We start from the raw sequence: 17,497 nt of genomic DNA on the forward strand, positions 1-17,497 counted from the left end.
ATAACGACTTTATTCAACAATTCGTCTCCTCCGCATCACCCTGGCACCTTTTTGGAGAGTATCACATACGTAAACAACGAATGCTGTTCTGTGTCAGCAGCACCGTACGCGGATACGCTGTTTACGTTGTTTACGCTTTGATCTGAACGTAAACAACATATCCACGTACATACGTTGTTTACGTATGTGATACTCTCCAAAATGGCGCTATAGGGTGACGCGGAGGAGACGAATTGCTTAATAAAGTCATTATTTTTGTTTTCTGTGGACACAAAAAGTATTTTCGTAGCTTCGTAAAGTTACGGTTGAAACAATGATGTCACATGGACTATTTTAACGATCTCCTTGCTACGTTTCTGCCTTGATCGTGTAAGGGCACTTGCTGTCTATGGGAGGGTCAGAGAGCTCTCGCAAGGCATCGAAAATATCTTAATTTGTGTTCCGAAGATGAACGAAGGTCTTACAGGTTTGGAACGACATGAGGGTGAGTAATTAATGACTGAATTTTCCTTTTTGGGCGAACTAACCCTTTAAGTGGCAGTTGGTGAGTCTTTTTGATTGATCCATTTAAAGAATCAATTCAAAATAGTCATTTGTGGTTTATTTGTTTTTAAGTGCAGCCAGCAAAGATCATTGATTATTAATTGTTTTGGGATTATTTGACAGTATCTAGGACTATGATTCAGTCTGCAAACTTCAAATTTTATTTTTGTGTCCTCTTGCCATTTTTGTGTGCGAAGATACAGTAGAAGTATATTAGTAGAAGTCCTCCTGGGACGTCGAAATTATGACGTCAGGTGCGTTCAAGTCAGTTTAGTCGGCACAAGATGGCGGTGTACCTTCTTTTAAATAAATTACAAGAAAATACAACAGGGTCTGTTAACTCCGCTTATAGAAAATGAAGAGCAAAGAATTCGCATCAGGTGTGTTTTTCACCTATAGGTGCAAAAATGATAGCATTTTTTAACTTGGATTTCATTAACCAGCTGCGTTACAAAAACATGACCAATTTAAATTTATAGGACAACTAAACTATCAATTTAAACAAAAAGTTACCGTCAACTACAGACGTTGCATCCATCGATTCCGCCATGTTTCTCATTGACACGCCCCCAACTCAGAAACTCTGGGCTTAAAGAAAATGTAGAGTTTCCCACTCATAATAACGACTTTGTGGAGGCGTTAATGTGCATTCAACTCGTAAATACGATCTATCCGACATGACTTGAACGCACCATATATTCTCTTTGTGTGTTTATGTTTCAGAGGACAGGAAGCTGTTTGTGGGCATGTTGAATAAGCAGCAGACAGAAGAGGACGTGTACCGCCTGTTTGAGCCCTACGGAGTGATTGAAGAGTGCACTGTATTACGAGGCCCTGATGGAAACAGTAAAGGTGAGTTTGTGAGCGGGCGGTCTAACAATATCCCGTTCCCGACGTCCATTTAAAACTGCATATCTGCGCTTTATTCTTATTGGCCACCGGTACAGCTTGCGCTCAGGACTGTTATGCACGCGCTGCACGCATGCTTTAAAAGTCACGTGTTTTATTTGCATGGTCTGTGCGCAGCATGTGCATAGTGCTCAGAGCAGGCTGTACCTGTGGTAAATATATGGCCCTCAGACAGAACAGGCAGGTTGTCGATGAGTGAGAGAGCAGAATAAGGATGGAGCAAAGTGTGGATGCGCTGTCCTTGAAGGACATTCAACTCGGTTTTGTTTATATTTTTCTTAGCCTATAATTTTATATGAAAGATGTCGTATTTATTTATTTTTCTCTGCGACACTTTTCCTACTGTGTTAACAGAAAAATGTCATCAAACAAATTTGGTATTTTGACCAGACGAATAAAAATAGCTAATAGGCTTTTTTCTCTCTCTCTGACACTTTTTCCCTATTGTGTTGTCAATGTTAAAGCATTGTATCCTGACAAGACGAATAAAAATAAGAAATACAATTTTTGTACAACATTTTTATTTTCTCTGACACTTTTTTTTCCTACTGTGTTGCATAAAATATTAAACGAATTTTGTGTCTTAAGATAATTCAGATAAATTCAAGTCAAAGTCAATAAATTCAAGACTCTTGGCAAGACGAATAAAGTAACATACAATTTTGTGCAGACTACACATTTATTTGTCAGCCTATCTCTCTTTCAGTAGAGGAAATTTAAATGTGAGATTCTGGAAACGAGATCTAAATTTAGCGGAACGGTCGGGTCAGGAAGAAAATTATTCTAAGCGGACAGCGGGTGAAAAGGAGTCGGGGCACCTGAGTGACACATCCGACTGACACAAATCAGCCCTTTATACACCCACCTATGCCTACTGATAGGCTAACAATATTCTAACATCAATACAGGGAGGATCTAACTACCTTGCCACAAGCAGAAGTGCTTTCATTTACACATTCAATTTCACCACGTCAGTCTATTCGAACACGCACATGTCAAGCCGACGTTTTGTGATGGGGTTTCTCAGCGCTAACATGGCAGAATTCATTCTGGAGGCTGGTGGGCGCCGATATCACCTGACAAACCAGGAATTATTTACACAGACTGTGATCGCTGTGTCCATTAAGGGAGAGCAAGAGGGGAGATATGTCAGAGAGGTCAATCGTGTTTGAAAAGTGTGAAGAGAGAAACGACGTGAGAGGTTTTGAACTCAACACGAAATCATGAAGATTTGATGATCAGCTGTGCCGTTCGATCACGTGACCTTTCACTGCACGGACATGCTGTGATTTTAACCACTGTAAAGCCTGACATGTAAAATAATAGTCTCATTTTGTTTTTTCAAATGGAAGAGATTTTGAAGCTTTTGACAAAATATAAAAAGAAAAGTTTGCATGTGTTTTTGTTGCGCATCATATTTGATACATGTAGCTATGTATCAAATATGACATGCTGAAGTTGCGTTTGGTCTCGTATCGCATACCTTGTCAGTGTCGTGCGCTTGCTTAGCCCTTTGTTGTGATAAACAGTAAAGTGTGTTCAAGCACTAGCAAAAGACAGTGTAAAGAAGTACTCTTTGAGAGAAAGCAGTCAATTAGCGGAAGTTAAAAGCAGATCGTAAGTGTATTTATTTCTTGTCTCATTAGTGTTTAGCGCAGTTGTCTTTGCTAGGAAACGCTTGTTTTGTTTACTGTGTTGAGATGTGCTGAAGTCGTGTTTGGTCTCATACTGTATCGCATACCTTGTCAGTGCCGTGTGCTTGCTTAGCCCTTTGTTGTGATTAGGCATGGACCGCTTACCGGTTTCAAGGTATACCACGATTTAAATTTTTTTTAAATCAGTTTCAAAACAGCGAATATTTTCCGTTATACCGTTCCTGTGGTGTGCTCTGTTTTTCATGTCTCCTCAAAGACTGAAAGTGTAGGAATCCCTCTGGTTGAGTGCAGTGTAGAGAGTAACTTCTTTTTAGGAAACAAATCAAAGAAAAAATTAATTCTACTGTTCCTAATATTCTGTATGTTGCTCAAAAACAAAATATATTGTGTTCAGCGGAAATTTTTTTATAATTTTTTTTTAATAATACATTTTTTTACCCAATCATTTAAAAATAACACATTTTAGAGCTGTAACGACAATACCGTGAAACCGTGATATTTTTGCTTAAGGTTATCATACCGTCAAAATCTCATACCGGCCCATGCCTAGTTGTGATAAACAGTAAAGTGTGTTCAGCTGAATTCAATTTCCGTTTTGTCAAACGAGTATAAAAAAGGTTAGAATACCACGGCAGCCCTCGTGTGAAGGCTGAAGAGTGTAAAGACCATCGACTCTAAAGTTCGCACTCCACCGAGCAGGGACACCGGCAAGGGACATACGTATCGCTTTTGATTCGTCCTCTTTTCTACACCTTGCTTCACTTCTGTTTCAGTTTTTATGACCAACTCTTACTATGTGTTTCCATATCCCTGCTATTACTACCACTCGCAAACCACGCATCACACACTGTAGGCAGCGCAATCCTAACAACCTGCACACTTTGCCTATGTCTGCTAATACACTACTTTCTTTTTCTATTGGTCTCTGGAATTGTCAGTCTGCAGTAAACAAAGCAGATTTCATTACATCTATTTCTAGTCATTCAAGACTAAACCTCATGGTCCTGACAGAGACGTATGTAATGTAAATGTAAATATTTAGTTTTATGATCAAAACATATAATGCAATGCAGTACAATGATGATTGAGAGATGAACAAATAAACGCTTGTCAAAAGCCTGATGATTTTTTTAAACAATAATGTATTGACAATCAAGTACATTTAAATTGCTTCAGTCCAGTGTTCATCTTTTTCTTATGCTTACTTTATAAAGATTTGACTGCACGAGCTGAAGGTGGACATTTGTTTATTACACTAAAAGACCTTTTACTTGCTAAAAAGTCTAAACTATCAATCAGACGGCAGAAGGCATGGAGTAGATTGTGTACAATAGGTTTTTCAGCAAAGTTTTGATCATGTCGAGCCTTAGAAATTTGCATATCAAATACAGTACAGTAAGCTTTATGGGATTAGAAAAAGTCATAACATAAATCATACATAGTGCATATATGGATAATATGGTGCTCTAAGAAAGTGAAATGAGTGTTTTGTTTGTGTGCATGTGCACATTTTCTCTCTCATCTCCAGTGTTGCATTCACCAGAGACACACACTCCTCTGCTGATAACCTCCACCGGTCTTCCTCATTATTTCTCTGCTCTTCTTTTGTGTGTGTGTGTGTGTTTTGCAGGTTGCGCCTTTGTCAAGTTTTCAACACACACCGAGGCTCAATCTGCCATCAGCGGGCTGCACGGGAGTCAGACCATGCCTGTGAGTACAACCACACACTATTATACATGCAGCTTTTATAAAATTGTATTAATTGAGGGCATAGTGCATATATGGATAATATGGTGCTCTAAGAAAGTGAAATGAGTGTTTTGTTTGTGTGCATGTGCACATCTTCTCTCTCATCTCCAGTGTTGCATTCACCAGAGACACACACTCCTCTGCTGATAACCTCCACCGGTCTTCCTCATTATTTCTCTGCTCTTCTTTTGTGTGTGTGTGTGTGTTTTGCAGGTTGCGCCTTTGTCAAGTTTTCAACACACACCGAGGCTCAATCTGCCATCAGCGGGCTGCACGGGAGTCAGACCATGCCTGTGAGTACAACCACACACTATTATACATGCAGCTTTTATAAAATTGTATTAATTGAGGTATGGGGTACTTTAAAACATTCATTTAAAAGGTAAATGACCTATAATGTTCACTTTTACCTATACATTCATATGCATTTTGACCTAAAATGTTGAACAAGTTAATTGACACAATATCATTTGTGAACTCATGTTCATGTAACAGCAAGCGCACACATGAACTGCGGATGTTGAAGACAGAGCTGCTGTCATGTGTTGAGCTCAAACAGCTTCAGTGCCAATATAAGTGCAAATGAGTTGCTGTTAGTCTCTCTGTTTCATCTTACCTTCTCTTCTGAATGGAGTACTAGCTTACTGCAAGCATATAAATATAAATTTATATGCAAGCATAATATTAATTTAACAGTTAAACTAGAAGTTAGTTACGCTATTATTTTTAATATATAAAAAAACGAATAAAAATATATTCAAACCATCTTACAATGGCTTTATTTCAACTTAAATTCAATCATCTTAAATCTTCTCTAAAAATCTGCAAAAAAAATGTAAATTAATATTTAACTTGCACAAAGATGATAATCTTAACTAGATGGACTGCATTATAATAATTTTAATATTTAAAGTTATTAAACATCATTCATGTCTTTTTTTACGAAGTATATAGTTACAATCTGCTAATGAAAAGTAGCTAATCAAAGTGAAGTATTTTTAACATTTATCAAAATAACAAACTATATACAGTATAAACATCTTAAAACATATCATAAAAGTTGATCACAAAATTCGATTTTAGCCTGTTTCTCACAAACAGCAAACCTATTGTATGATTTCCATAAATGTGGATTATAGCCACTTTTATGGTGTCATCATGTGATTTTTTTTTTGAAGCACTTTAGTCACAGTCGGGGTCTAATTGCATGCAAAAGATCCACTATTATAACTCATCTTTTATCCTTCACAGAACAAGTCATACATGTTTGAAATGTCATGAGGTTGGATGAATAAAGACAGAATTTTCTCAGAATTTAAGTCTATTTTGCAGAATTCCACAGCTTTTCTGTCAAAATCAGATGCAGATTCCTCACGCACCATCTGGGTATTCCTTACACAGAAAATTCACTGTATACATACTGCACACTGCAATATAGCATACAAGCAGTATGTTAGTATGCTATTCTGAACATTCCCTCTCTATTCTACAGCTCTCACTCTCTTTATCACACTCCTTCTGCATGTTTTCCCACCTCTCTCTCTCACTCTGAGGTTCAGAATGAATAATTCCTCTGCCACACATTGAAAGGACAGATAAAGAGGTGTATTTCTCCATCCCCTGAGAGCAGGACAAGAAGTAGAGAAAAAGAGAAGGAGAGGGAGGATTACAGATGATCAAACTGAGGGAAAAAACACTCAGACAGCGTCTAACTGTGACAGAGACGAAAGACAGGTGGAGAAATGCCTCTGATGAACCACTCTTGCTAAAAAGTCTAAACTATCAATCAGACGGCAGAAGGCATGGAGTAGATTGTGTACAATAGGTTTTTCAGCAAAGTTTTGATCATGTCGAGCCTTAGAAATTTGCATATCAAATACAGTACAGTAAGCTTTATGGGATTAGAAAAAGTCATAACATAAATCATGCATAGTGCATATATGGATAATATGGTGCTCTAAGAAAGTGAAATGAGTGTTTTGTTTGTGTGCATGTGCACATTTTCTCTCTCATCTCCAGTGTTGCATTCACCAGAGACACACACTCCTCTGCTGATAACCTCCACCGGTCTTCCTCATTATTTCTCTGCTCTTCTTTTGTGTGTGTGTGTGTGTTTTGCAGGTTGCGCCTTTGTCAAGTTTTCAACACACACCGAGGCTCAATCTGCCATCAGCGGGCTGCACGGGAGTCAGACCATGCCTGTGAGTACAACCACACACTATTATACATGCAGCTTTTATAAAATTGTATTAATTGAGGTATGGGGTACTTTAAAACATTCATTTAAAAGGTAAATGACCTATAATGTTCACTTTTACCTATACATTCATATGCATTTTGACCTAAAATGTTGAACAAGTTAATTGACACAATATCATTTGTGAACTCATGTTCATGTAACAGCAAGCGCACACATGAACTGCGGATGTTGAAGACAGAGCTGCTGTCATGTGTTGAGCTCAAACAGCTTCAGTGCCAATATAAGTGCAAATGAGTTGCTGTTAGTCTCTCTGTTTCATCTTACCTTCTCTTCTGAATGGAGTACTAGCTTACTGCAAGCATATAAATATAAATTTATATGCAAGCATAATATTAATTTAACAGTTAAACTAGAAGTTAGTTACGCTATTATTTTTAATATATAAAAAAACGAATAAAAATATATTCAAACCATCTTACAATGGCTTTATTTCAACTTAAATTCAATCATCTTAAATCTTCTCTAAAAATCTGCAAAAAAAATGTAAATTAATATTTAACTTGCACAAAGATGATAATCTTAACTAGATGGACTGCATTATAATAATTTTAATATTTAAAGTTATTAAACATCATTCATGTCTTTTTTTACGAAGTATATAGTTACAATCTGCTAATGAAAAGTAGCTAATCAAAGTGAAGTATTTTTAACATTTATCAAAATAACAAACTATATACAGTATAAACATCTTAAAACATATCATAAAAGTTGATCACAAAATTCGATTTTAGCCTGTTTCTCACAAACAGCAAACCTATTGTATGATTTCCATAAACGTGGATTATAGCCACTTTTATGGTGTCATCATGTGATTTTTTTTTTTGAAGCACTTTAGTCACAGTCGGGGTCTAATTGCATGCAAAAGATCCACTATTATAACTCATCTTTTATCCTTCACAGAACAAGTCATACATGTTTGAAATGTCATGAGGTTGGATGAATAAAGACAGAATTTTCTCAGAATTTAAGTCTATTTTGCAGAATTCCACAGCTTTTCTGTCAAAATCAGATGCAGATTCCTCACGCACCATCTGGGTATTCCTTACACAGAAAATTCACTGTATACATACTGCACACTGCAATATAGCATACAAGCAGTATGTTAGTATGCTATTCTGAACATTCCCTCTCTATTCTACAGCTCTCACTCTCTTTATCACACTCCTTCTGCATGTTTTCCCACCTCTCTCTCTCACTCTGAGGTTCAGAATGAATAATTCCTCTGCCACACATTGAAAGGACAGATAAAGAGGTGTATTTCTCCATCCCCTGAGAGCAGGACAAGAAGTAGAGAAAAAGAGAAGGAGAGGGAGGATTACAGATGATCAAACTGAGGGAAAAAACACTCAGACAGCGTCTAACTGTGACAGAGACGAAAGACAGGTGGAGAAATGCCTCTGATGAACCACTGTAAATGTGTGTTTGGAGATCAGCTCAACCTTGAGAGTAATTATCCTCAAATGAACGTTCAAGGCCATATCTCACCCTCACACACACTTTGCATACCGATAAGGTCTTATATAGACAGGTGTGTGGCTTTTCTAATCAAGTCCAATCTCTTATGAGAACCAGACTGAAAAACGTATGTGCACCCCCGGTTATTATAGATTATTAATCCAAATTGATGGATTTCAATTTAGATTGATTTGTTTCTTACAAACACATAGCTTTTTGCTTTACAAGATGTTAACTGATGGACTGGAGTGGTGTGGATTACTTGTGGATTATTGTGATGTTTTTATCAGCTGTTTGGACTCTCATTCTGACGGCACCCATTCACTGCAAAGCATCCACTGGTGAGCAAGTGATGTAATGCTACATTTCTCCAAATCTGATGAAGAAACAAAGTCATCTACATCTTGGATGGCCTGAGGGTAAGTACATTTTCTGCAAATTTTCATTTTTGGGTGAATGAGATTAGTTTCTCCGAGGAGGTCAGGTAAATGTGTGTTTTACAGACTTGCTTTGTGACTTTAATTCTGCCTGAATCAAACAAGTCTGTAATTTTCCTGCACAAAATTACAGAGCAAATGACTTACCATGAGAAATGTAATCGTCTGGATAGCAATGTCTGTGATTACGGTGTATTGTTTTCACAAAGCTTCTTCTCATTTATTGTGACCTATTGGATATCTTTGTAATGTCACTGCCTGGTGCACCTTCATTATGGATTTAGACCTTTTGCCAAATTTCTGGGTAAGATAACAGCTGGTGGTTGGCGTCCCATCCGACTTAAAAAGAGAATGAAATCAATGAGGAGATTCTGATCACGAACTGCTCAGAGCAGCAGCACCATTAAGTTCAGTCTTCACTTTTATTAATTCTTTCTTTTAATACGCAATGTTCAAATTAAAAATGAATCACAGAGACTACCAGTCAAAAGTTGTATTTTTTGTATTCAGCAAGGGTGCATTAAATGTATCAAAAATGACAGTAAAGACATTCATAATGTTAGGTTTCGATTTCAAATAAATGCTGTTCTTCTGAACTTTCTATTCATCAGAGAATCCTGAAGAAAATTGTATCATGGTTTTCAAAAAAAACATTAGGAAGCACAACTGTTTTCAACATTGATAATAATCAGAAATGTTTCTTGAGCAGCAAATCTGCATATTAGAATGATTTCTGAAGGATCATGTGACACTGAAGACTGGAGTGATGATGCTGAAAATTCAGCTGCGCATCACAGAAATAAATTACATTTTATGATGTATACAAATACCAAACAATATTTCACCATATTACAATATATTTGATCAATTAAATGATGCCTTCATACATGAAAAAATCTTATCAAGCCCATAACGATTTAGTTTGGTGCATTTGCTGCTAAAGCAGTGCATTAGAAACTGGTTCCATATTAGTTTACATACTGCGTGTGAAGGCTGCTGACTATGTAGACAGCTCACTAGGTTTTGGAACAGAGCCAGCGAGAGAGCGTTTAGCTGTACTGAGTTTCAGGGACATTTTAATAGTTCCTCAACTACACATTCAGAGCCATGCGTTGAGTTAGCAAAGGCCTCATTAACAGCTCAGCCTTACAGTTTGTTTGAGTCCTACAGAGCGACACTTTCCACCATACCAATTTTAATGCATTAATATATTTCAGCATTTCTTTACAGCTTGTTTGTCACATTGATGTCAGATCTCAAACCGTTTCTGGCAGTCTCGCTTTTTAGACCTTTACATAAAAATACTAGATATGACGCTCATGTTTTTTGCTACTTCAACATCAATGCTAATTTAGACCAAAGTGGCAGTGACGTATGTCTTTGTGTAGGATGCACACATACTTCTGAGGGCTCACTTCAAGTGCTCGGCCCCTCAGTATGATGCTCACTTTCACCCATAATCTGCATTGAAGTACTGTGTAGGCTTTTGATCGAATCCCCAGAGGTCCAGATCTTCAGAGTCTCTGAGATGAGGGGAATATTGTGGCCTTTAGGGCGATCGATCTCGTGCTGGTTTAGCGGGTCAGAGAGGCCCAGCACACGAAAGGTCAAGTGGTGCAGTAAATCATCAAGAGCCTTTTAATGAGTCCCCATCTTTGTGAGATGTTGCACTGCGCTTTTTATTAGCACCAAGACAGAGAAAGACGGCGGGGTTGGAAAAATAACTGGTGACAAAGATGGAGATTTTGCTATACACTGCAAAAACAGTTGTATGATTACCTCTTCTGGTGGTTGCTCTTTTGCATGCAGTTACAATAAAAGAGGACCGATGTTTTGAAATTTCAAAAGGGACAAGTGTTATTTTGTTATTATTTATATACTAATTGCCTATAGTTTATATTAATATTTCGAATTATCTTTTTATATTTTTAGTATATATTTAATTTTAGTTTGATTTTTTTTGTTAAGTGCATTTGTAATTTTTATTCTTTTCTTTAAATATTACTAAGGGTTCATTTATTTCTATTGCCATATTAATTTTAGTTTCTATTTATTATTTTTGATCTTATTGCTATTATTTGCCATTATTTTCTTATTGCTATTATTTTCGTTTAGTTAAAATAGTTTAGTTTTTCATCTAATATACAGTAGTTTATTTCATTTCAGCTTCATTTAAGTTAACACATTTATCTCAGTTTCTCATCATTTTAATTTTAGTTAACAATAATAATGACATAAAAGCACTTTAAAAGTACTCCATACAATTTGTTTAGCTATATTCCTTTTTTTTTTTTTGTTATGCAAGAGCTTTATGTGAAGAACAGCCTGAAAATTTGTGTTATATTTATATAATATTTTGAATACATTTTTTTTTCTATTTTCAGTTTTATTTTAGATTAATTTTTAGTCATTTTGTTATGTGTTTTTTTTTATTCGTTTTTTTATATCACTATTTTGGTTAACTTATTTTTATTTATTTATTTTATTTATTTATTAGTTTTAGTGTTTGTTTTTTTTCAGCTAATTTTAGTGCTTCAGCCTAAACTTATTTATTCAAATATTAGTTAAGTGATTTATCTAATAATTATAGTTTATTTCAGCTTGATTTCAGTTAACAAACATGTTTCTAATATACTGTACTATAAAGATTGAAGAGAAAAAGAGTACATTTTACAAATAAATTTTACAAGAAAATACTATTTAAGTCTTTTTTACTTAAAAAAATATCTAATTTGATTCAAAATTGTGTTTGTTGTTTCTTTTGTTTTTTGTTTCTACACAATTTTTTCAGTGTAGTTTTGGTTTTAGTTAACAATAATAAACTAACATGAACACAAAAGCACCATAAAGCACTCCATACAACTTGTGGCTATATTTATCATCTTTCTAAGTCTTACCACAGCTTTACTGTAGTGAGGAACCACATTTTGGTCCAAATGTAAGATTTTTACTGCAAATCTTGACATAAATCCTAACTTTCCTTGCAGCAGATCACAGCTTACATGCATGGTCAGCGAATAACGACTTCAATTTGGAAACTGAGTTGTGTTTTGGTGCAAGACACGAACATTTGCTACAAAATGAACAGCATAAAATATGATGATTTTCATTCATGTATATGTGCATGTTGCAGTGTAACAGTACAACTGTCCATGTGTCTCTCGCAGGGAGCTTCGTCGAGTTTGGTGGTAAAGTTCGCTGACACTGATAAAGAGAGGACCATACGCCGCATGCAACAGATGGTCGGCCAGTTTGGCATCTTCAACCCCACCGTGGCCCTGCCGTTCAGCACCTACAGCAGCACCTACAGTACTTACACACACGCGGTGAGCACACACAACATGCATTGCATGTGTCTAAAGGGCCTAAAGAATCAAACACACATTGTCCTGTGCATTTGTGCTGTACCGAGTCTAAAAGCCTCCGATTAATGACCACTGTCCTTGTCTGAAGCCACTTTTAGCTCTCACTACGCTGCTGAATAATGCATTAACATAATTTCAATTCCCGACCCATGAATACTTGCAGAAAAACCCAAGAGTTCCTGTGCAATTTGAACTCTTGATCCCATCGGACTAAGTAACATGAATCGAATTGATCTAGCGTGCTGTTTTTATGCTTTATTTGCATTTTGAGTATTTGGTTTTGATTATAAAGGACACTTTTGTAACCTGTGGTTTTGAGTTCATGTGTTTGCAGTAGAGCTGAGTGAAATATTAAATATTCAGAGTACATTTGAATATAAGTATAAAAATAAGCAGCTTGCGCCATTTATTTGGCCATTACGTTTCCTAAAGACTAAGGTGTCAAAAGGCCAGTTTTGTTTTTCATACATGTGCCTTACAACTATGAGATTTTAATAGCTGTTCTTATTTAAACTTTAGTAAACATGGCATTAGAGTTGGTACGTTTGATTCTTTTCTAGGAATCAGTTAAAAACTCTGATACAATAAAATATCAACTAAAGTTTGGATGTAGCATTTTAAAAAGTAGCATATAAATGACATGATTAAATGTCATTCTTTCTTGTGTCAGATAATGAAAAACATCATTTTAAATCAATTTTTGCTGTTTCATTTCTTGCATTAATCAACTAGTTCAAAACTGATTCAATCAATTGTTGGCATCAATCATTGAAACATATTCACTAAAGTATGCGTGTAACATGTAAAAAGTCTTTAAATGCATGATTTGTGTGATTATTTAGGTGCATTTAAATGAAAATAATTCAATATCATGCTTCCTATGTCATTTAGTGAAAAACAGATTATTTTTAATTAGATTTTTACTCTTTTAATCCTTTAAATCGACTTGGCATCCACGACTGTTTGGGTGAAATGATGGTTCCTTTTAAGCCGTTTCAGAGAAAATACATAAATATAGAGATATATATCAAATATTATCAAAAGGCTCAATCATCAAGATGTGGTGGGAAGTTTGGGAAGTTGAAGTGGGAAGTTTGAGGATCCGTATCACGTGTCAAACGGAGCGCCGTGCTCCATATATAGCATATACCCTGCAGGCGCTCAGTTTTAATTACACTGCGCTGAAGTGTGTGCATATGTGTGTGTGTGACATTTCAAACTACAGCTTTGATTTTATAATCCATATATTTTTATTAGCTTCATCATCCAAGAAAAGCCAAATGCGTCTTTGAGTAATTCATCTTCTTTAGATGAATCGCACTTCATTTATGGAATGGATAATGTATTCAAAGCACATGGATTTCTGTGCATATTCATAAGCGTATTACTTGAAACGATAACGGCATTAGATACAGATTAAGCCTGTGATCTGATAGTGTGGAAGTTAGCCGCTATTTTAAATACTTTTCAGCTCACGGAGTCTCACAGAAGTGGGAAGTTTGAGGATCCGTATCACGTGTCAAACGGAGCGCCGTGCTCCATATATAGCATATACCCTGCAGGCGCTCAGTTTTAATTACACTGCGCTGAAGTGTGTGCATATGTGTGTGTGTGACATTTCAAACTACAGCTTTGATTTTATAATCCATATGATCCTTCGCCAGAACCGCGTGCGCCTCCTCGCCATGTTAGCAGCTCGCCTCTTATTATCCCGCGCGTGTGTGAACATACTGTGCTATCTGTGTGCAATTCCTTCTGTGACATCTAAACATGGAACCAACAGAAGGAAAACCCCCAGGTATCCCATCATCCACCTGTTCTGTGTCCCCGTACACAGTAAATACAACCACACATGTATAATCGCACACACAACTTGAATTGTGCACACAAATAGCTAAGTGCATGAAACACTTACAGCTATGCAAGTTTGATTTCACACATTGTTACATTGCATAATGTGCCAGAATGCAACGCACAGTGTAATGCATTATAGTGCTATGCAATACATAGCGTGAGTTTGCATTGCATTTTCAGGGGCAGTGTAACGGGAATTCAGTGTTATTTCAGTATCGTGGATATACACAATCCTGCATCTTGAAAAAAAATAGGTCTGCTGGTTTGCAAATAAGGCCTAATATTACCTAATTTGATGATGAGTTCAAAAATATCAATAACAATACATAAAAATTATAAAAATTATATATATTAAAGTAAAAGCAAATGTCAGATATCAAAAGGTTTAGACGTATTAAAAATCTATTATTTAATTTACAATCTGGACAAATATGTTTAAATGCTCATATTGTGTGTCATATTGTGTGAGAAAGTGTTGATTTGTTTATAAGTTGACGTGACGTGACGTGATGCACTGGTAAGGATTATTTGACACTCTATGTCCCATAATGCCCGGCTCCAGCACTCTCTGGCTCTGCTTTGATGTCTTAAAGGCCTGGCACTGGAATAGAAGACACAAATAAAGGCGAGAGAGAGGATTGGAGGCTGTAATGTTGCAGCATGCACTGCTCAAGAACCAAAGCACGAGCAGTCGAGCACTGAAGGGTATTTCAGAAACCTTCTCAATGTAAACAAAGAACAGGCCACAAATCCACTTCATTTCAACCACGTTACTGCGGTGCAATTCTGCTGTGTCACGCTTCAATCCAAAGGCTTTTATAGTGACCATGAGAGGGGTTTGTGCACAATGATGATGTTCATTTGGTTGTTCAGACTGATGTAAAAACATGCTGTAGTTTGAAAACACCTTGAGTGAGTGGGTGTGTTGTGATTGAGGAGCGGTTGGTGGTTTGCACTGCCTTCTGGTGGATCGCCGTACAACTGCACACAGCAAGTGCCTGGCTCTTGCACAGAAACTCAGCTTTTGCTAATCATAAGCAAACAATTCAGAGGATATTAACCTGACATGAGTATTTGTCATGTTAATTATGATTTGTTCCCAGCGTTCTTGTTGTTCAATGTGATTTTCGTGATTCATATCTAGTTCGACTTGAGCACACAAACAAAACAGCAATAATGAGCCTCGGCTACGAGTGGGCGTACATTTTCTGTCATGGTTATGATACTGTGTGTATATATATATATATATATATATATATATATATATATATATATCATTTTATTCATATTTTTGGCTGGAAATGTATTTCATATAATTGAATTAAAATAAATGCTGTTCTTTTGAACTTTCCATTCATCAAAGAATTCTGAAAACAAATGTATCACAGTTTCCACAAAAATATGAAGCAGCACGAATGTTTTCAACATTGCTAACAATCAAAAATATTTCTTGAGCAGCAAATTAGTATATTAGAAGCATATTTTTTCTGAAGGATCGTGTGACACTGAAGACTGGAATAATGATGCTGAAAATTCAGCTTTGCATCACAGGAATAAATTACATTTTAAAATATATTCAAATAGAAAAGAGCTATTTTAAAAAGTAAAGTATGGCCATATTACAGATTTTACTGGATATTTTATTAAATAAATGCAGCCTTGTTGAAGCTTCCTTCCACCATGAGATAAAAATATATAAATAAATAAAAACGCTAATTGTGACATTTTATCTCATAATGCAGACTTTTCTTGCACATAAAAATTGTGAGATTACCTTATTTATTTATTTATTATGTGGCGGTAAGAAAAACTCAAAATTGTAAGATGTAAATGCTGAATTGCGAAAGAAATCCAAATTTTGAATTTATATCTTGCAGTTCTGATTTTTCTTCCGAAATTGTGAGTTTATATCTCACAATTTTGAGTTTATGTCTTACAATTCTTTTCTTCCCTCAGAATTGCAAGAAAAAAGGCCAAATTGTTAGATATAAACTCAGAATTGTAAGAAAAAAATTATCCGAATTGTGAGATAAAAAGTTGCAATATTTTTTCATCCATTTTTTATTTTTCATCCTGTAGCAGAAACGAGCTTCTATACATAAAAAACTTAAAACTGAAATATTTTTTTCTTCTTCTTTTTTTTTTTTTTTTACCAAAAATCTGATTATTCATAATAAATGAATACACAAAAAATGAATCTGCATGCTGTGCTGTCTGCTGCATGTAAACACCACAGCAGGATCTCTACTAGTTGACACATTTATATTGTTGCACGTTGAGGCTGCCCAACCGTTTAAACTACAGCTACACTTCGACTGAGCAGCAAAACAAGTGATTATTGTCATCCGTTTGGATATCTCATTTCTTCATACACCAAACACTTCCATTTTCCCAACCCTTCCCCCAACACGTCAGCATGTCCCCGCAATTGATAAAGCATCTCATCCTCCAGCATCACGGCTAAACAAAGCGTCGTCATTAAAAATGCATGCTTATGGTTTATCCTATAGATCAGTGTGGTTTATATTGATGTATGTATAGATTACACACTCTGTCCGTGTCAAGATGTGGTCAGTTGGTGTGTGTATTTACAGCCGTCTTCTAGAAAGCCAATTTGTATCAGTTCCTCAAAGGCACACACTATCATCCACCTCAATATTTATTTATAAATTATTAAATGAGTTGAAATTAATTAATATTTTATTTGTATATATGTTAATATATATATATATTTTTGTATTTATATATCGTATATATTTAATATAAATATAAATGTATTTTATTGATATATATAATATATTTTGTTATTTTATGGACCGTGTGTGTGTGTGTTTGTGTGTGTGTGTGTGTGTGTGTGTCTCGCAAAATTACAATTCTTATAATAATGTAATATCACTAGAAATATTTTCAAAATACACTTCAAGAAATTGAAGAAAGTAGAAAATAGATCAAGTTGGTTCTAGTCCACCCACATTTCCACATACAGTGGGTACGGAAAGTATTCAGACCCCCTTAAAATTTTCACTCTTAACAATATTGCAGCCATTTGCTAAAATCATTCAAGTTAAGTTTTTTTCCTCATTAATGTACACACAGCACCCCATATTGACAGAAAAACACAGAATTGTTGACATTTTTGCAGATTTATTAAAAAAGAAAAACTGAAATATCACATGGTCCTAAGTATTCAGACCCTTTGCTCAGTATTTAGTAGAAGCACCCTTTTGATCTAATACAGCCATGAGTCTTTTTGGGAAAGACCCAACAAGT

General features: G+C 35.8%; 1 protein-coding gene across 1 annotated transcript in view; it reads left to right on the top strand.

Moving 5' to 3' along the window:
- Window positions 1-787: 787 nt before the first annotated feature.
- Window positions 788-17,497, top strand: part of LOC107569623 (CUGBP Elav-like family member 5) — a 39,640-nt gene continuing 22,930 nt past the window's right edge. The window contains exons 1-4 of the mRNA XM_016255741.1: window positions 788-797; window positions 1,267-1,395; window positions 4,738-4,817; window positions 12,176-12,334. Coding sequence (XP_016111227.1) covers window positions 788-797; window positions 1,267-1,395; window positions 4,738-4,817; window positions 12,176-12,334 — 378 coding nt within the window. The remainder of the gene's footprint in view (window positions 798-1,266; window positions 1,396-4,737; window positions 4,818-12,175; window positions 12,335-17,497) is intronic.

The sequence above is a fragment of the Sinocyclocheilus grahami genome, unplaced genomic scaffold (genome assembly GCF_001515645.1).
Source record: "Sinocyclocheilus grahami isolate Dianchi unplaced genomic scaffold, SAMN03320097.WGS_v1.1 scaffold1366.1, whole genome shotgun sequence".
In the NCBI taxonomy this organism is placed as follows: Eukaryota; Metazoa; Chordata; class Actinopteri; order Cypriniformes; family Cyprinidae; genus Sinocyclocheilus; species Sinocyclocheilus grahami.